Genomic DNA, 18,729 nt, shown 5'->3' with positions numbered 1-18,729 from the left:
TGAAACAATTGTTAGTTATTTAGTTTAGTTAAATGGCAGTCGTGAAACAATTACAATTCATGAGGCTTTGAGCTAAGAAGAGCAGAGTGAGAGACGATGTTTATATGCCGATTTAGCCGGTCTAATATTTCAGCATGCTGGTACGTGTCTTCTTGGCATTCTCTTACAATTTTATAATATTTTATAAACAAAACAAATGATTAGATACCTTGTGGGGGGGGGCGGTGGATTTCTCGGGCGCTCTTTTTCTCGAGGTCAAAGGGTTCTTTCAATCTTGTCACATTGCAGTATTGAAATTAAAGACAAATCCATAGTTAATGTTTTAACAATGGATAACTTTGCCACTGTGACTGATATGAGGAATACCAGTATGAGATATTTGGCTTTTCCCTGAAATAAATTTCCTGTTTGTACTTTATACGACAGTAAGAATTATTTATGCGCATCAGTTTCATTTAGATCTTTTCTCTAAAAGCACCTTAAACGAGGCGCCATCAGCTGATTGGCAGACTTGATCAACATCAAGGCTTATTCGGTCTGTGATGTGTCACCTGTCACCAAATTAACATGCAGGCCCGCCGCTGCTGCTAAATTAAACCAGGATCTAAATGACCAGAGCTTTGAACTGAAGAAGCAGAGCCTGAACGCCTCGGCGGTAATGTGACATCAAAGACGTGTGGAGAATATGAGCTTAAAAAAAAAAAGACCCTCTATTATTGAATCATGGAGGATACGGGCTCTTATTATCACACAGGGAAATACAAACATACAGGACTCAAATCTGAGCGAAAAGGAGATTGAGTAGACTTTTTTATTTTGCTGCCAATAATCCGCTCATAATGATGACACAAAGTAACTCATGTTGTCACAAGGTCATTTAACACCAATATAAGACGAATAAATACAAACCAAGCATTGATTCAGGTTTTTTTTTACACAGTTACTGATACTTAAATCGTTTTTGGTGCTTGGACTGCTGACCACGCACACCTGCAGCCTCTGCACCAACCAGTAGTTATCCCACCAGCTGGCCTGACCAATCATACACCCACCTACACGCACGCAGACACACACACGTTCCAAGGTCCATGTGTGCATGCACTGGGCCAAAGCCAGCTTTACAAATTTTACAATGGAAATGTTTTTTTTTACATGTAGCAAGCTGGCACTGGAAATATTGGGTTCCCACTGTATGATTATCTTATTTAGTGACATACTTTCCTTCAGGGCAGCATGCAACAGCAATTAGGGATGATCTGCCTTTCCCCCCCAAAGTGTAGATACTAAGCCCGGATGAATGCGGCGCTTTGTGTCACTATTGTGAAGCGGTGGAATCTGAAACTTGCTTCCAATCGATGTGAAGCGGTGTAAAGTTGCGTTTAAGGGCCTCCTGGTTTCGCAGCCATGTAAGCGGGCGATTGTTCATGCCTACACTTTACCCGAGGAGGAGAGCGTGTTGGACTGTGGATGTTCTGCCGGGGCTCCGCGCCGCACAGAGCCGAGGTGTTCCCCCTCTGCCGCCCGGCAGACGCCCCAGAGACACGCTGTCAAAAACAACCGCCGAGGCTTCTCACACTGAAACCCAGTATTCCCGGGGAAAGGCCTTCGAGGGGGATCGTTTCCTCCACGACTACGACCGAGGAAATCGAGTTCCTGCAGCTCCAGCTGAACAGGTCCCCCCCTCCCCCCTCTCTCTCTCTGTCTCTCTCTCTGTCCTGCCGGGGAGACAAGCAAGCGCTCAATAGAGCCTCTCATGTATCAGTTGACTAAAATATCAAACAGCGAGTAAGAGGGTGGTTGACTTGTTTGTTTGACTTTTGTGGTCAGAAAGATTGCTGGAAAAACTCTGAGGGGGGAGCCGTCTCGTTCGCTATCGGAAGGACTTCTCTCTTAACGCAGCTCATCACTGAGGAAGTTCAACTCTATGCTGCACAACGCAGCCCGATGATGAAAAGAGCAAAGAATAACTCCTGCACAGCTCCTGAGGTGAAAGAAAGTTCAGCAAAGTCTGTGCCGCTGCGAACATAAAAGGCACAGTGGGGGGCGCGTTGGGTTAGATTCTGGGGTTAAAAGTAGCCTTTTGGGCACAAAAACACTAACATACACATTGTTCCGTTTGGGCTGAGATCTGCATGAGCGACTCATTGTGTCGCCGTCCCAGGCGCGATTGTGCAGGAACAATGCAGAGAGCAAACAAACCCGGAGTCCCGGCGGGCTGTGGAAAGCGGGCCCTCTGGGGCCCTCTGGGGCCCTCTGGGCTGCGAGAGGCAGAGGGAGCGGCTTTTGTCACGGCGACGACTCAGAACTTTTGACATGCTCATAGCATGCAGGCCGTAGACGGAGGGATTTGCAGACGTGCTGATGAGGTTGTGATGGGAATCTAGACAAAATTGCGAGTCTACGCAGAAGTGACGATTGGTTAAAATAGTGGCTCTCAAACTGTACGGGGGTGCTGTTAAAGAGGTTTTATGAGTATAAAATCATCCATATCTTCAGGGTTTCATTTTTTGATTATCTTATTATCTTATTAGGTTGATTACAGCCATAATAAACTATTCTCTACCAAATATATGTTATTTCTTGCACAGACAGAACTTTATTTGTATTTTTCTAACAAGATAGTTGTACATTTAATTTGTTTTTGTCTGATGGAGCATCTGGTTTACTTCAAAGTGATTGCATTTTTTCTTTATTCCATTATTTGAAATGGAGGAGTCACAAAATGTTATTTTAACAGAAAAGAAAAAAATCGACATACAAATATATTGGGGCGGGTGGGTCGTGACAGAAAAAGGTTTTAGAAGCTCTGGGTCAAACCAACAATGGGACCAGTGTAACATCATACTACATACATGCTCCATGACCGCGCCCAGCGACTTCACGTAGCGATTTACATGAAGGGCGAGGAAGGGCTGTGTGCAGAAAACGGCAGCGTGATCACTGACCAAAACAAACTGCCTTGTTACAAACCCCGTTTGCTCACACTGCTGGAAACTGCGAGCTGGCCGTGAAACGGCCTGATTGTCAGCAGACCGGCCTGTGAGTGCTGCGGCTCTTTGATACCAGGAGCGGTGGGTTGAAGAAGGGGGGGCCGGCCGAGGGCCACAAAAGCCTTCTGTTTCAGCCTGGGAGTGGGGTTACCTGCTCCGCTCTCTGCTGTGGGGTCTGATTTCACACATATCATGTGCATGCATACGCATGCAGGTCCAAGAGCAAAAATGACTCTCAAACACGCACAAACACACACAGCTGGTCCAGGAGTTTGAGGCGTGAAGAGCGTGCATGTGGTTCGTTGGGGGACAAATGAGGTTTGTTTGTCAAGTATTCAGAGCACAACGACGGGACAAAAGCAGCCACATAACCTAAGTCCTGGCTGACAGATACTCATTGTCCTGCGTAGGAAATGACATCGACAAGCTGCCGGGAGATGTTTTCCTGCTAAGTAGGGGTTTTTTTTCTCATTTGTTTATGTGAACTGGGTCTCGTTCTTGGTGGGAAACAGATTGAGCAGCCGGTGTCACAGCTGCAGCACGTCCCCGAGAATGAGGAGTGAAGTTGAAGGGAAAGGGCTGTGAATGTGAAGATCATTATATAAATTGTATGCGCAGTGAGGTGAATCAGATCTTCATCTGCCCTGCAGATTGGACGTGTTGACCATGTTTTTAGAAATCTATGGAAGACAGAGAAAGTATTCAATGAGCAATCGTTAGTAACAGCACGCAGAAGGAAAGTGTGCTCGTGGTTTAGGGAGTGGGAGAGTAAACAAACGGTACATCGACAGGAGGTTAAATGTCCAGTGGCTAGAAGACATCAGACATCTGAGGGAACAAAAGGTTCAAAGATAAATGATCTACAAGAGGCTGAGAAAAAGGTGCCTCCCTGTTCCTCCAAACTCCACAACAATGTTCATCGTTAATAATCTGGGGCCAAACTGTCAGGAGCACTACCTTTCTCTAAGCACAGGGAAACAGTTTCTGATGAATGTCGTGAAGTAATAAACTACCACCCAGGACAGATCACCATTAAGTTCTAATAGGAAGTACAACACAGTAAATACTCAAATAAATGCAGTAAAGCGTAGCAACAGTAATTCAACACTGTCAAATAACTAAATCACAATATAAATGTAGGACGACAATACTAAATAACCACGTTTAGCCTAGAACATTTCATCAACGTCCATGTTGGTTAGTTCTTAATTGTTAGCGGTGTTCTTGAGGTATGAACCACGCGTCCTCATGGCCGCTAAAGGGCAGTAACGAGAGGTCACATATGTTTAGCGGCATATCTTGGGACGCCAATTACTCCAATATCCAATCATTTAAATATTCTTATCTTTCATTTGGGTGTTTGTTTTTCCTCGTTATTACAATTAAAATTCTATCCCAGCAGGAAAAGCCCAGGAGTAAATCACAGTACACAACAAATGGGAAAGACGCACTGTAGTGTTAAAATGGACCACTTTACTCTTGCACAACACATCCAGCACGTATTTAATATCAAAAATAAAATTGCCTTCTTTGGAGCACATTTTGTCACAATTGTGCTGCTTTTCCAGAGAAACCCAAAACCAACGTACACAAGTTCGGAGATGAATTTCAAATTGTTCAGAAGATTTGTTCAGCAGAACACGCGTTGAGTTAATGTTTTGGTTTGTATGTAGTTTCCTCTTCCTGACGAGACGGATGCTCGTCACAGTAAAACACGAAACAGTGCAGCAGTCGGTGGATTAAGTCAAGAGTTGCTGACAGAAAAAGGTCCAAGAGAAGCAGGAACCGTGCATAGCCATATGTGAAGAAAACAAAAAACAGTTACACAGCCAAACCGAAGAACTACAAAATTAATGTTTATTGAACACAGTTGTAGATTCACAGCAGGTTTGGGGCGATTTTTTCAAAAAAATCATGTCATAACCCCAAGAAACCGCTTTCTATCCTAAATTAGTGCATTTTAAATATACATTTTTTAATGAATTATCTTGAACATAAATAGCGTCATTATTGCTCATTAGAAAAACCAACATATTCGCAAAGTACAACTCTCACAAACTGGCATTGTAATCTACAACAAAGCATTTTATTGACTAATAGAGCTAAAGCGATGGCAAAACGAAAGGTTAGCAACTTAATTTACTATAATCCAAAAATCAGCTTTTCAGAGCTTTGCCGCATTTCAAATTATTCTAGGTAAGAGGTAACGTCTTGATAACAAATCTATTGCACAAAGAAACCGGGTTCCAATTAACACTTTTCATCAAACAAGTCATACATGTACGTGGGAGACATTAAGTCCAAATAAAACACGGCCAAAGAAGGCTTGTTTAGTGAATATTTACAATTTGTAAGCTTTTCGCTTATTACAACTTTATGTATTTCAAATGTCCCTCATTCATTCATTGGCTCCGTTTGTCTGAGGCGTCTGAATGTGGTCGCCAGTGACTTCATCCCCAGGCTCCTCTACTTCCCCATCCTGAGAGAGACGGAACAAAACAAAACGGTGAATACATCTCCTTTCCCACCCGTACTCCTTCACGTTAGTCCGGTTTAGTTTTGTCTCTCACTTTTATATAAAAACTCACATCCCTTTCAACACGGCACCAGTCTGAATTGAAAGATTGCAGCAGCACAAGGTGAAGTATGCAGATTCCAAATGTCTCGTAACCCCTAAGACGGGTTGGACAGTGACGTCTATAATGTGAATCGCTGATATTAAATGTGCATCGGCTGAATTCTGTCACGATCCCGCTAATCTCTCTTCCTTAAGAGTTCTGGAGTTCCATATAACAGGACAAAAATAGAATATCTTGTAACACTTGCATTTAACTGGCAATACTTGAACACAATTAGGTAGAACTTCTGCTTTCTGCTTATTTTACTCTTCTAATTTTATTTACCTTTATCAGAAGATTTAGAATATGACAGAAATCCTTTGCATTGTGTACGTAACGGTCATGTTTGTGCTGGTTTAAAACAAATCTCTTGAAACCCGTTTAGTTTAAGCTCCCCGTGTGGAAAGATGTTTGCAGCAGTCAGAAGCCACAAACTCAACTGCTTGCTGAAGAATTGTGAGTCAGAGCCCTCTGCTGAACTTGCGATGCCACTACAGCAGTTCAAAAACTACTCTTCCTTTTATAGCTACCAGCTGCTTTCGCTCTAGACCATAAATATCACAGAACCACACAGCTCCATCTGCAAAGGTGAGTTCACACTAAGTCAACAGTATGTTGGAATAATACAATTCTATCACACTACAGTTAAGGTTCTTTCTATCTTTTCTGTTAATGTTGCACCTTCTTCATCACTGCCAGCAGCTCCTTGACGCTGGAGGTCAAGGAGCTGGACGTCTTGCTGATCTGCTCGAGGTAGATGTTCTTCTGCGCGTCAGTGGCCTTGAGAGTCTGCTCCGTGTGGCTCAGGGTGCTTTTCACCTCCTCCAGCTCCTTGGACAAGGCTTTGTTAGTTTCCTCCACCTGAGCTTTAATCTTTGAATCTTCATCTGGTCACAACACAAGAGTCAGATGGAAGATTAGAAAGAAGATTAAGCACAGTGGTCATCAACCAGCCAAAGTACTTAAATTAAATAGCACTTGAGAAACAATGGTTTGCAAGTCATTTCCTGCTTTGGCGATAGTTTCTACTTTGTACCTGGCAGTTGTTAATAATGTGCTAGTCCACATTTCAGAAAATCCCAGAAATTAGAATACTGAACGAAGTGAAACTGGGCGTCTTTGTAGCAGAACTCAAATTGAGCCAGAGCATTGTCCAGAGGGACTTCTGACACAGAGTGTAGCCTGCGTCTCAATGTGAAATACATTTCCAAATATAGCATACACGGTATAAAACAATTCAAATCATACCCATTTTGGCATCCTGCACCATGAGCTTCTGTTCTATTTCCTCTCTTGCTTTCTCACTCTTCTCCAGTTTCTGCATCATGCTGCCAATGTCAACCATGGCTCCGTTATACACGATCAGATTTCCGGACTCACTGGCCTCTGACTGCGCACAAGCTTTAGAAGCGGGAAGTAGTCCTCGGTTACCTGATGGAGAAAATCATTTCATGAGAAGGAAAACTCCCCATAGCAGCGCTTATCTATATAGCAGCTTGACAAACTATGACAAAAATGTTGCATCATTGAAACGCAATAGGAACACTTACCTATGAGGTTTTCAATATAAGCTTCATTGAAGAAAGGAATAGGCTCATCTTTCCCCCTGTCAGTCAGTTTACGGTAGTAACAGGACTCTCTGACCACCGGCTTGTTCAACAGCTTCTTTATCTGCAGACATATGCGACGGGCAGTGAGTGACTAAGACCAGAGACAGAGTAGCCTCAATGCGCGGATCCAGAAACCAACTGTAACAAAGATTAGGTCTGCGTATGTGATCACCTGAGCGCGAGAAAGGTGCAGTCCCAGAGTGTACAAGATCTCCTCCAGGTCTCTCTCCAGCAAATAGCCACAGTGGCTTTGGTCAAAGTAGACAAAGGCCATCAGCAGCTCCCGGTTGTGTGTGACCATCTGCTTCTTCTCCTGGTGTGACAACGACAGACTCGTCTATAGCGTACGACAGGATTATGGTAAATCAGTCCCTTCGTAATAAGCCTGAATAAAAAAATGTATGTTGATGATTATCGGTAAACCCTTAAGCAGAACTGAGAATGTTGAAAGATGAATGCAATCAGTTACTTAAACCGGCATTCTGCCGCCTGGTGGCCAGGAGGGAGAATGCCGGTTTAACAAACTCAAACAATTGGCTTTACATCGTAACACGAGGTTGCTGCCTGCCACAGAGTTGTTGTCAAACCCTCTTCATTGTAAGCAGATCCAAGAACTGTGTGTTGACGGACAATAAAAGTGCACAGAAAGTACTACAATCACAGCTACACCGTTACTATTGACTACTACAGACATCTTCACATCGGTCAGTCATTCGTCAAATATAAATAATACATTCTATCACAATACAACATTGACCAACCTTGTCTTTAGAGGACCTCTCTTTGGACGACTTGCGGTCGTCCTTACGGTCTTTCCTGTCCCTGTCATTGGAGTCGTCATCATTATTGTCTGTGGAATATGGAAATAGATAGTTGGAAAGTGGCTCAACGAGGTGGAACAAGTGACATCCATCTTGTAATTTATTATTAATAAGTGTGGCAGTAAATATATTAAAAAAGAGACAACATTGTATTATTCCACTAAAGGCCTCAGAACTTTTGGAAGTGTTATCCATCACAGCTTCAGCGTGGTGCATGGTTTGTCATCATGGGCCAAATTACATTGAAGAGTTGGGTTTAAAGAAAAAGTGCAGTACCATCATCATCGTCATCCTCTGCCTCTTCAGCCTCCATGGGGTCATATTCCTCAGCATTGGCCGTGCTGCAATCATCTTCATTCTCCTCTTCATCTTTAGACGACTCCTTTTTCACCGACTTCTCATCGCACTGAAAGCACAATTCATACAAATGATGTAAATGTAAATGTCTGTAAAACAGATTGAGAAGCAGGTTTGAGAGGCTTGAAAAAGGCTTGCCTTCTTCTTTTCGTCCTCATCTTCTTTAATCTTCTTTACTACTGGACCCTCCGTCTCATCTTCTTTTTCCTTTTTTATTTCACGCTTCTCCATCTCCTTTTTGACTTTCTTCTCCTTTTCCTTCTTGTCATCTTTGTTTGGAAAAGCAGCCAGGACTTTATATATGCGGTAGCCAAAATCTCTCTGCAGCATCTCGTTAAACAGCTCGGCGAATAAGGAAACCTGGACAGAAAAAGAGGGCAGTTCACAGTCAACCTCAATAGAGTCACTTAACATTCAATTGTTTTTCATACACGCTTATGTCTAACACAGTATTGAAACTGTGACCGTGACGCTCACCTCAAAGGAGTGCTCCTTGTTGTCCTCCAGTCTGTAGTCCAACAGCACACTCAGGGACATTACACTGCAGTCAAACTTGCCGTTCTTGGCGGCCCAGTTTGGGTGCACGATGATGGTGGGCTCATCAGGGAGAATGTAGCGTCTCTCTCTCCGCTGGCGCTCAAGCTCCTCCTGCTTTTTCTTCTCCTCCTCCTAACAGAGAAGAATAATTCAGTTAGAAGAGCAATTGCAACTGGTTGAATATCAGCCTTTTTATATTCTTTAACACTGAAAAGACTGAAGAAAAAATGACCAAATGAACTGCACAGCAGTTTTTAACATATGGACACGTCCATGTTCCTGGTCCCATAATAACAAAGACATAACGTATGTAATGAACTTCTCTGTACCTCTCGGTCTTCTTCAGTGCGAGATGGCTGCTCCTCCTCAGCAACCTTTATCTCGGGTTTCTCCGGCTCCTTAGACTCCTCCACCTGCTCCTCCACCTTCAGCTGCTTGGTAAGACGGGCAATCAGCTGCGACTTTAACCCCTTGGAACTTAGAGAGCGACAATCGAGCTCTTTGCGCAGGTCATTAACCTACATGGGGAGAAATCAAGGACAAGGGATACGTTCTAAAGTGGTAATCCTTATATTTCTCGATGCACAATATATACAAATTATCATGGTATAGTCTGAAGAAGTTCTAATAAGCTCATTCCATGTCTGTTTTCATAGGTCTATCTGTGCTGAGGCTTTGTCCTTGAATCTTACCTTCATTGACTTGGGGTCAAGTTTAGCCCAGTGGGTGGGAATACTAACGTCCTTTGATTCATCGTCGTCCTTCTCCTCCTCCTCCTTGACGGGAAATCATTAAGATAGAGACAGGCAGAGACAGAAAGAGGGAGGCGGGACAGCAAACAGTCAGTACACAGTTCGTGGCCGGAGTGAGCTTTTAAGTTGATCCGTGCAAGAATCGAGGTAATCTGTCTCTCATTGTCTCGGCCTAGTGAGCTCTCGACTGTGTTTAAGTCCAATGCTACTGAAGCGTACACAGGGAAGCTCTCTAGCTCTTATAAAAACCAACAGAAATGCCCACCAGCAGCCAATCAATCAATCTGTGGAACACAAAAAAAAGGTAAAAAATCAATGAGAGGCGTGTCGGTACATCAGGGTGAACTGAAGCTGGTCTCCAAACGGAGTGAGGATAGGGAGGCCCTATCATGGTCTATGACTGGGGTACTGGTCATTTATGAGTTTTATACACCTACGTCAGAGAGGAGCCATGTGTCCAACCCACTGCCCTGGAAAACCAAAGTCTACATATAGTCCAAATGAGAAGGTAAAACCCAAGCAGACAGAACAGCACTTTAGGGAGGTTCTTTTTTGGAAATCAGACAATATTGATGTAGAAAATCGTATGCAAATACACATCTCTACAAAACACACGGCATGTACACACAACTGACTCCACAGATTCCAGCATAAAGAAATATTTTAGATCCCAGTGGCACAAAATCACAACCAGGTCAAATTTAAGCAAAAAGATTGTTGTTAAACAAATTTTGCAAGCACCCACATACAAAACAGGTTAAGCAAGTAATGTTTTAAATAATGCACAACAAAATACGAGGATTAGCCCGAAGGATTGGCACCCAATTATGGGACGTTTGAGAAGCTGGAAGCTGTTTTATCAGTTGTGATCAGGGCCTACACAACACAACCTAGTCTCACTGCTTCCACTGTATGTGTCTGCTGGATGTGAGGGAAGGTGGATGTGCTGATGGAGGAATTGTAGGCAGAGGAGAAGGGACATGGTGGAGGAGTAAACAGAAGACGCCTAGGTGGGGTTTGGTGGAACAATAATCTGCTTGTGTGTGTGTCTGCGTGCATGGTGCGGTGTGCATTGTGTCTGATGTGTGTCTGGGGTTTGTTTTGTTTTGTAATTCCTGTGCCTTCCTGTGAGAAGCGGAAATGAGAAGAGAGGGATTAGCGGTTCAGTGCCTGTTCTCCATCCGCCTCCTTTCGCTCGGCCGACAGCTTCTCGGCCAGCTGCTCCCGAAGACGCCGTGACAGCACCTCCCACTCTGAGCGGGTGGGAAGACAATGCCAAACATCCGGAAGAAACAAAACCACTGTCTCCACATGAGCAGGGACTGTCCGCCCCTTGTGTGTCTCCTCCGGCCGATGATAGCGAATCTCTGCAAAACGATACCTGTCGCAAAGGAAGAAGGTGCATTGGAAAGAAACACTTTGGTCAGGGCACAGTATAAAAGGCACGCCTTGCTAAGGCGAGCCTTCTACAGCTACCCCCTCCCATCAGCTCACTGAATGATAGCACAGATCATTGCATTGAGCCTTTTCCCACACAACACCATACAGACAACTGGACCCAGTCTGCAGCTCTCCAACTGTTGTCACAGGTTACGGCAGCCAGTTTGAGAAAGTCAACGGACATTCACACGAAATAGATCACATCCCCAAATTCACCCCCATTATAACTTCAGCCAATTATGGATGAGTGTTCTGCATTTAACCTCGGATACACTTAACGCACTAAATTAGTGTTGTGCAGAGAGACAGAATCAACAGGACAGTGACAGCCAGTTAAATATGTAAGATATTTAACAGGAAGAATAAATAAATGAGAATTAAAAAAAAAACAAAAAAAACGTAATGGTAGTGTCTCCTGGTCCAGGTTGCCGTTTTCAGCCACAGTCCATGCGTAAGGTTTTTCATCAAAATGAAATAAGCATATAATGTTTATATTTAAAATTATGACAGAAGGTGAGAGCCAAGACGACAACACACAAAAAGAACACTGCACGGGACAATAAATAATGTTAAATAAAAAAGGCAGTAAATTAATAATACATTAATCATTAAGGAAACACAAAAGCACTGCATCATCACGTGTCCAGGACGACAATTTGTATAGAAGTAGTGAAGTTGGCAGCATATTACAGTAATTCAATTTGAGATTTTAGTACCAGGTATAACACAATTAATAGTAAAACCAAGTATCAGTTAGAATAACAGCTCTTACCACTGAGTGCACAGACTAAGATCTATGCCTGTGAGTGCCTTGCAACAGCGTATAGCTGTCTTTATAAGGACCGAGGGATCTTTCTCTGGGTCAGCTCCATCCAGAGAGGGAGACCAGTGACCACCAATGGCCATAGCCTCATCTTTACCTCTCATGCCCACCAAAAACTAAAAGGAGAAAGACAGACGGGTACAGAGTACTCAGCCACAGAGTAGAATAGGTTAGATGTAAATTGGGAATGGCAGAATTGATGGAACACCCAAATGTCAGCAGCATGTCCAATTAATTGTACGCCTGAGGATCCACGGCCAACAGACCAAAACAACACGCATAGGAGTAAACTTCAAGCAGGACGCTTCCGCACAATATTGTCTGCGCATGTGCAAGGCAGAAGCCTGGAGAACGTGTGGCGTACCTTGATGAGTCTTGCAGGATGCTGGAAGGAGTCTTTGACTTCCTGGGAGTCCTCTGCCAGAGCACAGGACTTGTGATAGAGCTCCTCTATACTCGGGTTAGCCAGAAGCATCACCTGCATTTTAAATAGAGACCACAGTACAGTTATTAATCCTGGCCACAAACATACACTGGTGTGATGAATTTATTTATTCATTAGCAGGCGTACCTTAGCACTGTAGGTGTGGTTGGCATCAGGAGGGTCCAGCACCGCCGTATTCTTGACTAGAGGATCTACCTCTTTGTGTAAAATGTGGAAGTTGCAGGCGTTGTTGAGCCCAAAAGGTCTTGTGAGAGGAAAGGCATCCACCCAGGTGAAGACGGCATTGAAGAAGTCGCTGGGAATGTAGAGGCTCTGGTAGCGCCTTCTCAGCTCCATCATGTCACAGTTGGAGCTGCAGAGCCCGCAGAGAACAGTTAAGATAGTTACCCAAAAACTAGGACACACGCTTGACTGCCAGGGGATTGGGATAATTTAATTTACACTTGGGGGTATTTGGTAGTAAGAGTACTTGGTAAGTATGTTTTGCAGCAGCTTACCAGTAGCAGTTACATAACACGCCTGAGAGTGGTTTTGAGTCACTAGTTTGCCTGCAATTTAGTTTTTCACAGAGGATGATGGGGGTATAAAGGAATGCATAAAGATTCCCAATATTGGAGCACATTGAATGATGCTTAAGTGAATCTGGCTTCTTGTGAACACCCAACTGGTGCCATTCTGGACTGGAAAAGGTTGACTACCACGAGACTATCACACCACTGACACGTTGACATACAGCCAAATGACACTTATGTAACCCATTTCAGAAAAACAGACAGCGTGACGCACTGTAAAGCTTATGCTCACCCATCTAAGCTGAATTTGGAAAACTGGACGGTGTAGCGAGGTACCACCCTGCGAGGCCGGCGAGGTGAGCGGTCCCGCCTGGGAGAGCGTTCTCTGGAGCGTTTGCGTGTAGGCGAGCGTTCTCTTGACCGCCTGCGCTCACGATCTCTGTCTCGACTAAAGAATTGAAGAGTACAAGACGCCAAGATGAATAACTTGTGCTGAAGGTAACGTTTAGACAAACATCGGAGTATCTGAAGTGATATCTATCAGATTCTCACCTGCGTTCCTCTTTTGTCCTGAGGATGAGCTCGGGGCCTCGGTCATTTCGACTGGGGAAACGAGGCGGAGGCTCAATACGCCGTACAGGCTGCGGCTGTGGCATGAGCCTCACAGGGGGTTGAAGCAGACCCCCTTGAAACACATCTAAAAAACAGGGAAATGATTCCTGTTTAATCACTTACCATACATAAGATAGCTTTCTTCAGATGGACCAAAATAACTCCAAAGATACTAGCGACAATTTGTATTTGTACAAAATTAGATTAGTACTCTCTCAAAACGAGTATTTCACCTTTGGGCAGAGGCTGTGGTAGCAGAGGCTGAGGAGGGTTCTGGAGGAGAGGGGCCAGAGAGACAGCAGACAGCTGGGCCTGCAGGAGGGACGGAGGGGGAGCCTGGGTTGGAACACTGAATGTGGTTGGGGGAGGAAGCGACTGCATCATGGAAGGTGCTGCCTTCATCATGTTAGGAGGTGGAGGGTGGCTCTAGGAAAAGGAGAGTTAAGCGCAAGATCAAAAGAATTTCAGTTAGAATGTCAGTGACTGAGTAACAAGAAAGAAGATGTACTACACAATATGTTCACTGGCTGCATGAAAGAAAAAAGGAAATTGTGGGTTGATATAAGTAAGGTACAGATTTAATTGGTACCGGTTTCAGGGGTACTTCAAACATTTATCCAAGGATCACTTTACAGTATAAACAGTAATATAATCCAACACAACCTCTTAATTTATACTTTTCTGACATCCACATTGTCCCCTGTAGAGAGATTAGCTGATTTAAATGTGAGAGTACCTCTGGAACTAAAGTAACAGTTCAAGGGACATAATTTTGTTTTCAAAAGATAATGTTCATATGATCTGGGTAAAAAGGTTGTAGTGTACTGCACAATGAAGCAGTAGTATCAAAGCAGTGTCTCTGTAAGGTGAATTCATGTTCGTGTAATTCTATTTGGCAATGAGGGCAAAGTAAAAGAAGAAGCAAAAACTGCAGTTGAGAATAGATACAACTGTGGTCATATTTTAACATGAATAGGTTAAGCAAGTGTCAGGAAACAAAAAAAGACCCAAAAAAAGTTAAAGAAAGAAACTGAGCAGGGAGAAGGGCCAAAAAAGGGTGGGATTCTGAGGTAGGGGGTTACATTTAGTCTGTTGTCCAAAGCGGAGTGCATGTCAGAGTACCGCAGCTGCATCCCTTGCTCACTGTAAAGGCTGCCAAGCTGTGGAGAAGCTTGAGGTAAAGGCTGCTGCTGATGCTAGGAGGGAATGAGAACACAACAGTCAATTAAAGACGCCGAGGCATGGATATCAAACCTGAGAAAAATATACATTAGGATTCTCATAATGAATGACTAAGCCAGATGCATTGTCTGGGATTTAACGTGAACCTGTGGATCTCACCTTTGGATATCATTTAAACATACATTTGTAATTTTCACTATTTCGCTTCTGTCACTAAAAGGAACAGCAACAGTTTCAGAAAGTCAGAAAAATATTTATCAGGACTCATTTTACAATTTTGGAAAAACTGTACCCTTAAACTGTATTAAAAAAGTAACTGTGAATACAGTTATCAAACAAAGTTTGTCTTTTGATTGTGTTTATACTAATAACAGCATTCCAATTGGGAATGTATGTTCAAGCAATAAATCCCCAGTTTGTGTAAATGTACCAAACCACGTTGTCTGCTCCTTGCTGAGGAACAGTACAACCTCTGAGTTGTTCTTACCGACTGGTTTGCTAGCTGAGGTAAGGTCTGGATGCGCTGGGCGTTCCACTTGAAGGGCATGTTGGGGTTGTACACAGCTTCCACTAGGACCCTGTCACCCACCTGAGGAGTTTTGCCCTTTACAGCACTGAATAGATGCCCCCCACCCCAAAAAAACATGCATTGTAAGCTTTATGTATACAAAAGGAGACAGGCATTTCACATTGCATTCCACCAACATATGTATATGCACAGGCAAAATGGTTTGAAAGGCACTATTTTACCTAAGCTGAAAGAAGACATCTTCATCTACAAAGCCAAATGTGTCATGTAACTTGTTGACGACACCAGTGAAGACTCGCTGCTTCTGTGGCTGCGTCTGCTGTTGATGACTTGAACGTGGTGTTGGGTAGGAAACAGTAATCTGCGCTGTCTGCTGGGGGTTGGACAAACTTAGGCTGGTGGGCAGGGCGACGGGGGGCTGAGGAAAAAGAAGACAGGATAAATATATTTTAAAAATGCTACTTTGATGGCATGTGAATCAACAAGTACGAGGACCACTTAAAAGAGTATTTTAATAGCATGTAAAAACTTGACTTTCTCTAATAATACATACAAAACAGCATGATAGCCCATATCAATCAAAAAGAAAAAAATGGTTTGATCTAGTTTGCTGTGGAAATGTTTAGAATGCTAAAGATGTAAACAGATTGTAAACTAATTCAGACATGCATGTCTGAGCTTTTGTTTTTTTAAATTCTTCTACACCTTCCTTATTGCACAAGGTATAATGGGATGGACTCCATTCCCATGATATGCATGTATGAAAGGATATACATATGTGTTGATGCACATTACCTGAGAAAGCAGCGCCTGTTGAGGCTGGGGAAGCTGTAAAGAAAGAATGAACAGAATATAGACATTAGAGTTCTGTACAGCTCATGGTTGTATGTCTAATAGGGAATTCTGTCAGTGGACCAAAAAGAAGGACAAACAAACAAAAACACAGGAAAAAGATGAGATTCCAGGAGTCCATCTACATCCTATTCAAAGGAGTAGTAAAGGGGATTTTACCCACAGATCACATTGTAGTGTTAATTAAAGTATTGTTTTATGACATTGAAATTACCAGTGCGTGGGATTTAGTAGCAATGGTGAGGTTTCAAATTGCAACCACATGAATACCTCATCCCCCATACCTCAATTTTCAACTATGGCGGCCTTAGAACTAAAATTACCACGTCATGTATGTCATCTAGTCAAAACTCACCAAAATCTTTTACATTGCGAGTATGAGCAGAGGACCATCAAAATTAAATATGAGATGAAACAAAAGCAGCCTGTTTCACCTGATGTGGTACATTGTACAGTTGCTGCGGAGGGGGTTGCTGCTGCTGCTGTTGTTGTTGTTGCTGCTGCTGCTGCTGGTGCTGCTGTTGTTGTTGTTGTTGCTGCTGCTGCTGTTGCTGGTGCTGCTGCTGTTGTTGATGTTGTTGTTGCTGATACTGCTGGAGCGCTGTATTGAGCTGAGACTATATATGATACATATAACATAGTAGAGTTAATAGTTAATTAACGCTATACATGTGACAGCGGCAAGAAGGATTGATTGCTTAGTGTGCTTCGGTCTTCATAGCTGTGACCGACCTGCTGTAGTGCTGCTGCGGCAGCTGCTGCAGCCTGCTGCTGCAAGGCGGCATTTTGCTGAGACAGCTGATAGTTTGCAGCAGATTGGTTGCTGAGAGAGGCGGCAGCCAAGGCCGACTGTTGAGAATAGACAGACGGGGATGCTCCAAGTAGTGATGGCTGCTGCACACCAAGAGCTGCAAATAGGTAAAATAAGGCCTGCCATTTAGAGAGGTGTTGACACCCAAATGAATGGGTAATGTTGGTGTAGAAAGGGACGGGGCAGGCGATATGACAACAAAAATAAAGACTGTAAATAAAAAGGCATACGTCATTTTCTGTGTAACCAGGAGGGAGGGAATAAGACTGGCCCCTGGTTTGCTACACTCACAATGCAGGTTATTGAGGTCAAGGGTCGGTACGGAGTGGCCTTGCTGGGACACCGAAGTGGCAGCAAATTGAGTCGCCCACGGCGGGTTCTTCTGTCCCCCAAATTGGGCCATGACTCACTGGCGTAAAAGGCAGTCTCTTTACACCAGGCCAATGCTTGTCACTAGATTGAAGACCAAAGAAAAGTGGAATATTAGTATGAAGAAATTTTGATAAGACAAATAGTGAAACACATTTGTCCAGTTGTCTTTAACTAACTTAAACTGGATCCCCACAACGCAGTGCAAGACAAAAAGTATATTAATCCCAATAAATTGGATTAAGATAACGTGTCAATCTTTACTTTGTAATGTGGCAACTTTACACAAGGAGACGTGTGCGTAAGCGGTACATGAATCCAGCCAGTCCTCAACGAGGACTTTAAGTTAACGTTACGTTCCATTTAGCATCATGTGTTGATGAGAAGAATTGGACAAAGACATAACACGTTGCATTAAATATGAAAGAAACGGCTATTTTGTGGTTTGCATCGAGTGGACGAGCCAAAACCCCGAACGATAGTCTCTACAATTGTTTAACAACATGTTAACGCCAGCAGCCTGAAATGAGCAATTAAAGGGGGCGATGTGGTGTCAAGTTGGTTTAGTTAGCTAGTAACGTTTCTTAGTCATTTACGTGATTTGAATACGTTACGCTATCAAAACATGCTCACGTTAACCTTGGTTTCAGCATTGCTCCGCAGATTAGTAACTGCTTACACAGCAACCTCACTAGGCTCAACCGCAGTTAGGCTAACGTTAGCCACAAACTGACAGTGGGCTAGCACATGCAGCTAACAAGTTAACGTCTAATGTCCATCTACCCATCTATTGCCGTTACTGTTGTGGTACACGGACTAGCGTTAACTAAACACATGTATTTCATTCAAGGTAGTGCATTTACTATGGCTTGTTCAACACTGGTATATTTAAACACAGCACAGCTACTATAAGAAAGATATAACGCGAGTAGCTATAGATAGCTAACGCTAGCTAGCTAACGCTTAGCATTCGGACGTTGTTAGCTTTGTTGCAAGATTAGCCTCGTGCTGGATTTGTTTTCGAAAACGAGGCCCGAATTAACGTTCGTTGTCCGTCAGTAGCTGGTAAATAGCCAGTGTTTAAACAATACAAATGCAACTCATCTCTTGAACACTGTTAACAATTGCACTTGAAATACTCACAACAAACAACGTAAAGGGTTTTATTAAAATATTGTCAACAGATTTGGCTTACCGTTGTCCTGCACCGGCTAACGTAGACATGAACTGCGCATGCGCGGATGGACAAACGGCTGCCCTCGGCATTTCAGACTTACTGAATAAGGTTGTGGTTCATTTGTATTATCGATTAAGTTGTTGTTGTCCCTAGGTGGGCATGCTTCTCTCAACTAACTATATTTTGTTCCTGTAACATTATTTTATTTTTTCTATGCCCACGTGCGATATGTCAGGAGTCAACTGGAGGAACAATAACCAATTCTGATGAAAAAAGACATATCAAATAATGG

General features: G+C 43.3%; 1 protein-coding gene across 3 annotated transcripts; it reads right to left on the bottom strand.

The window, feature by feature from the left end:
* Nucleotides 1–4,443: 4,443 nt before the first annotated feature.
* On the bottom strand, nt 4,444–18,531 carry ccar1 (cell division cycle and apoptosis regulator 1). 3 transcript variants are annotated; one of them, XR_013467912.1, is made up of 26 exons: nt 18,456–18,531; nt 17,183–17,344; nt 16,813–16,988; nt 16,515–16,697; nt 16,024–16,056; nt 15,450–15,646; nt 15,187–15,313; nt 14,600–14,713; nt 13,751–13,943; nt 13,458–13,602; nt 13,198–13,353; nt 12,520–12,745; nt 12,313–12,426; nt 11,898–12,064; nt 10,856–11,066; nt 9,626–9,709; nt 9,263–9,451; nt 8,874–9,065; nt 8,535–8,756; nt 8,316–8,445; nt 7,980–8,068; nt 7,391–7,603; nt 7,159–7,279; nt 6,857–7,039; nt 6,290–6,495; nt 4,444–5,469 (listed from the first exon to the last, which is right to left on the bottom strand). XR_013467912.1 is itself a non-coding variant. In XM_040179154.2 (26 exons), exons 2-26 carry the CDS (start codon nt 17,292–17,294, stop codon nt 5,389–5,391), a joined length of 3,816 nt encoding a protein of 1,271 aa, XP_040035088.2. In that variant the 5' UTR covers nt 17,295–17,344; nt 18,456–18,531; the 3' UTR covers nt 4,444–5,388. The 3 variants fall into 3 exon arrangements, 2 of the variants coding, with proteins under 2 accessions (XP_040035088.2, XP_040035089.2); XM_040179154.2 differs by having other exon boundaries at nt 7,391–7,555; XM_040179155.2 differs by having other exon boundaries at nt 7,391–7,531.
* Nucleotides 18,532–18,729: the final 198 nt, after the last annotated feature.

This window comes from Gasterosteus aculeatus, chromosome 6 (genome assembly GCF_964276395.1).
Source record: "Gasterosteus aculeatus chromosome 6, fGasAcu3.hap1.1, whole genome shotgun sequence".
Taxonomy (NCBI): domain Eukaryota; kingdom Metazoa; phylum Chordata; class Actinopteri; order Perciformes; family Gasterosteidae; genus Gasterosteus; species Gasterosteus aculeatus.
Note: the sequence above shows the minus strand (reverse complement) of the source record. Positions and strands in the feature narration are given on the sequence as shown.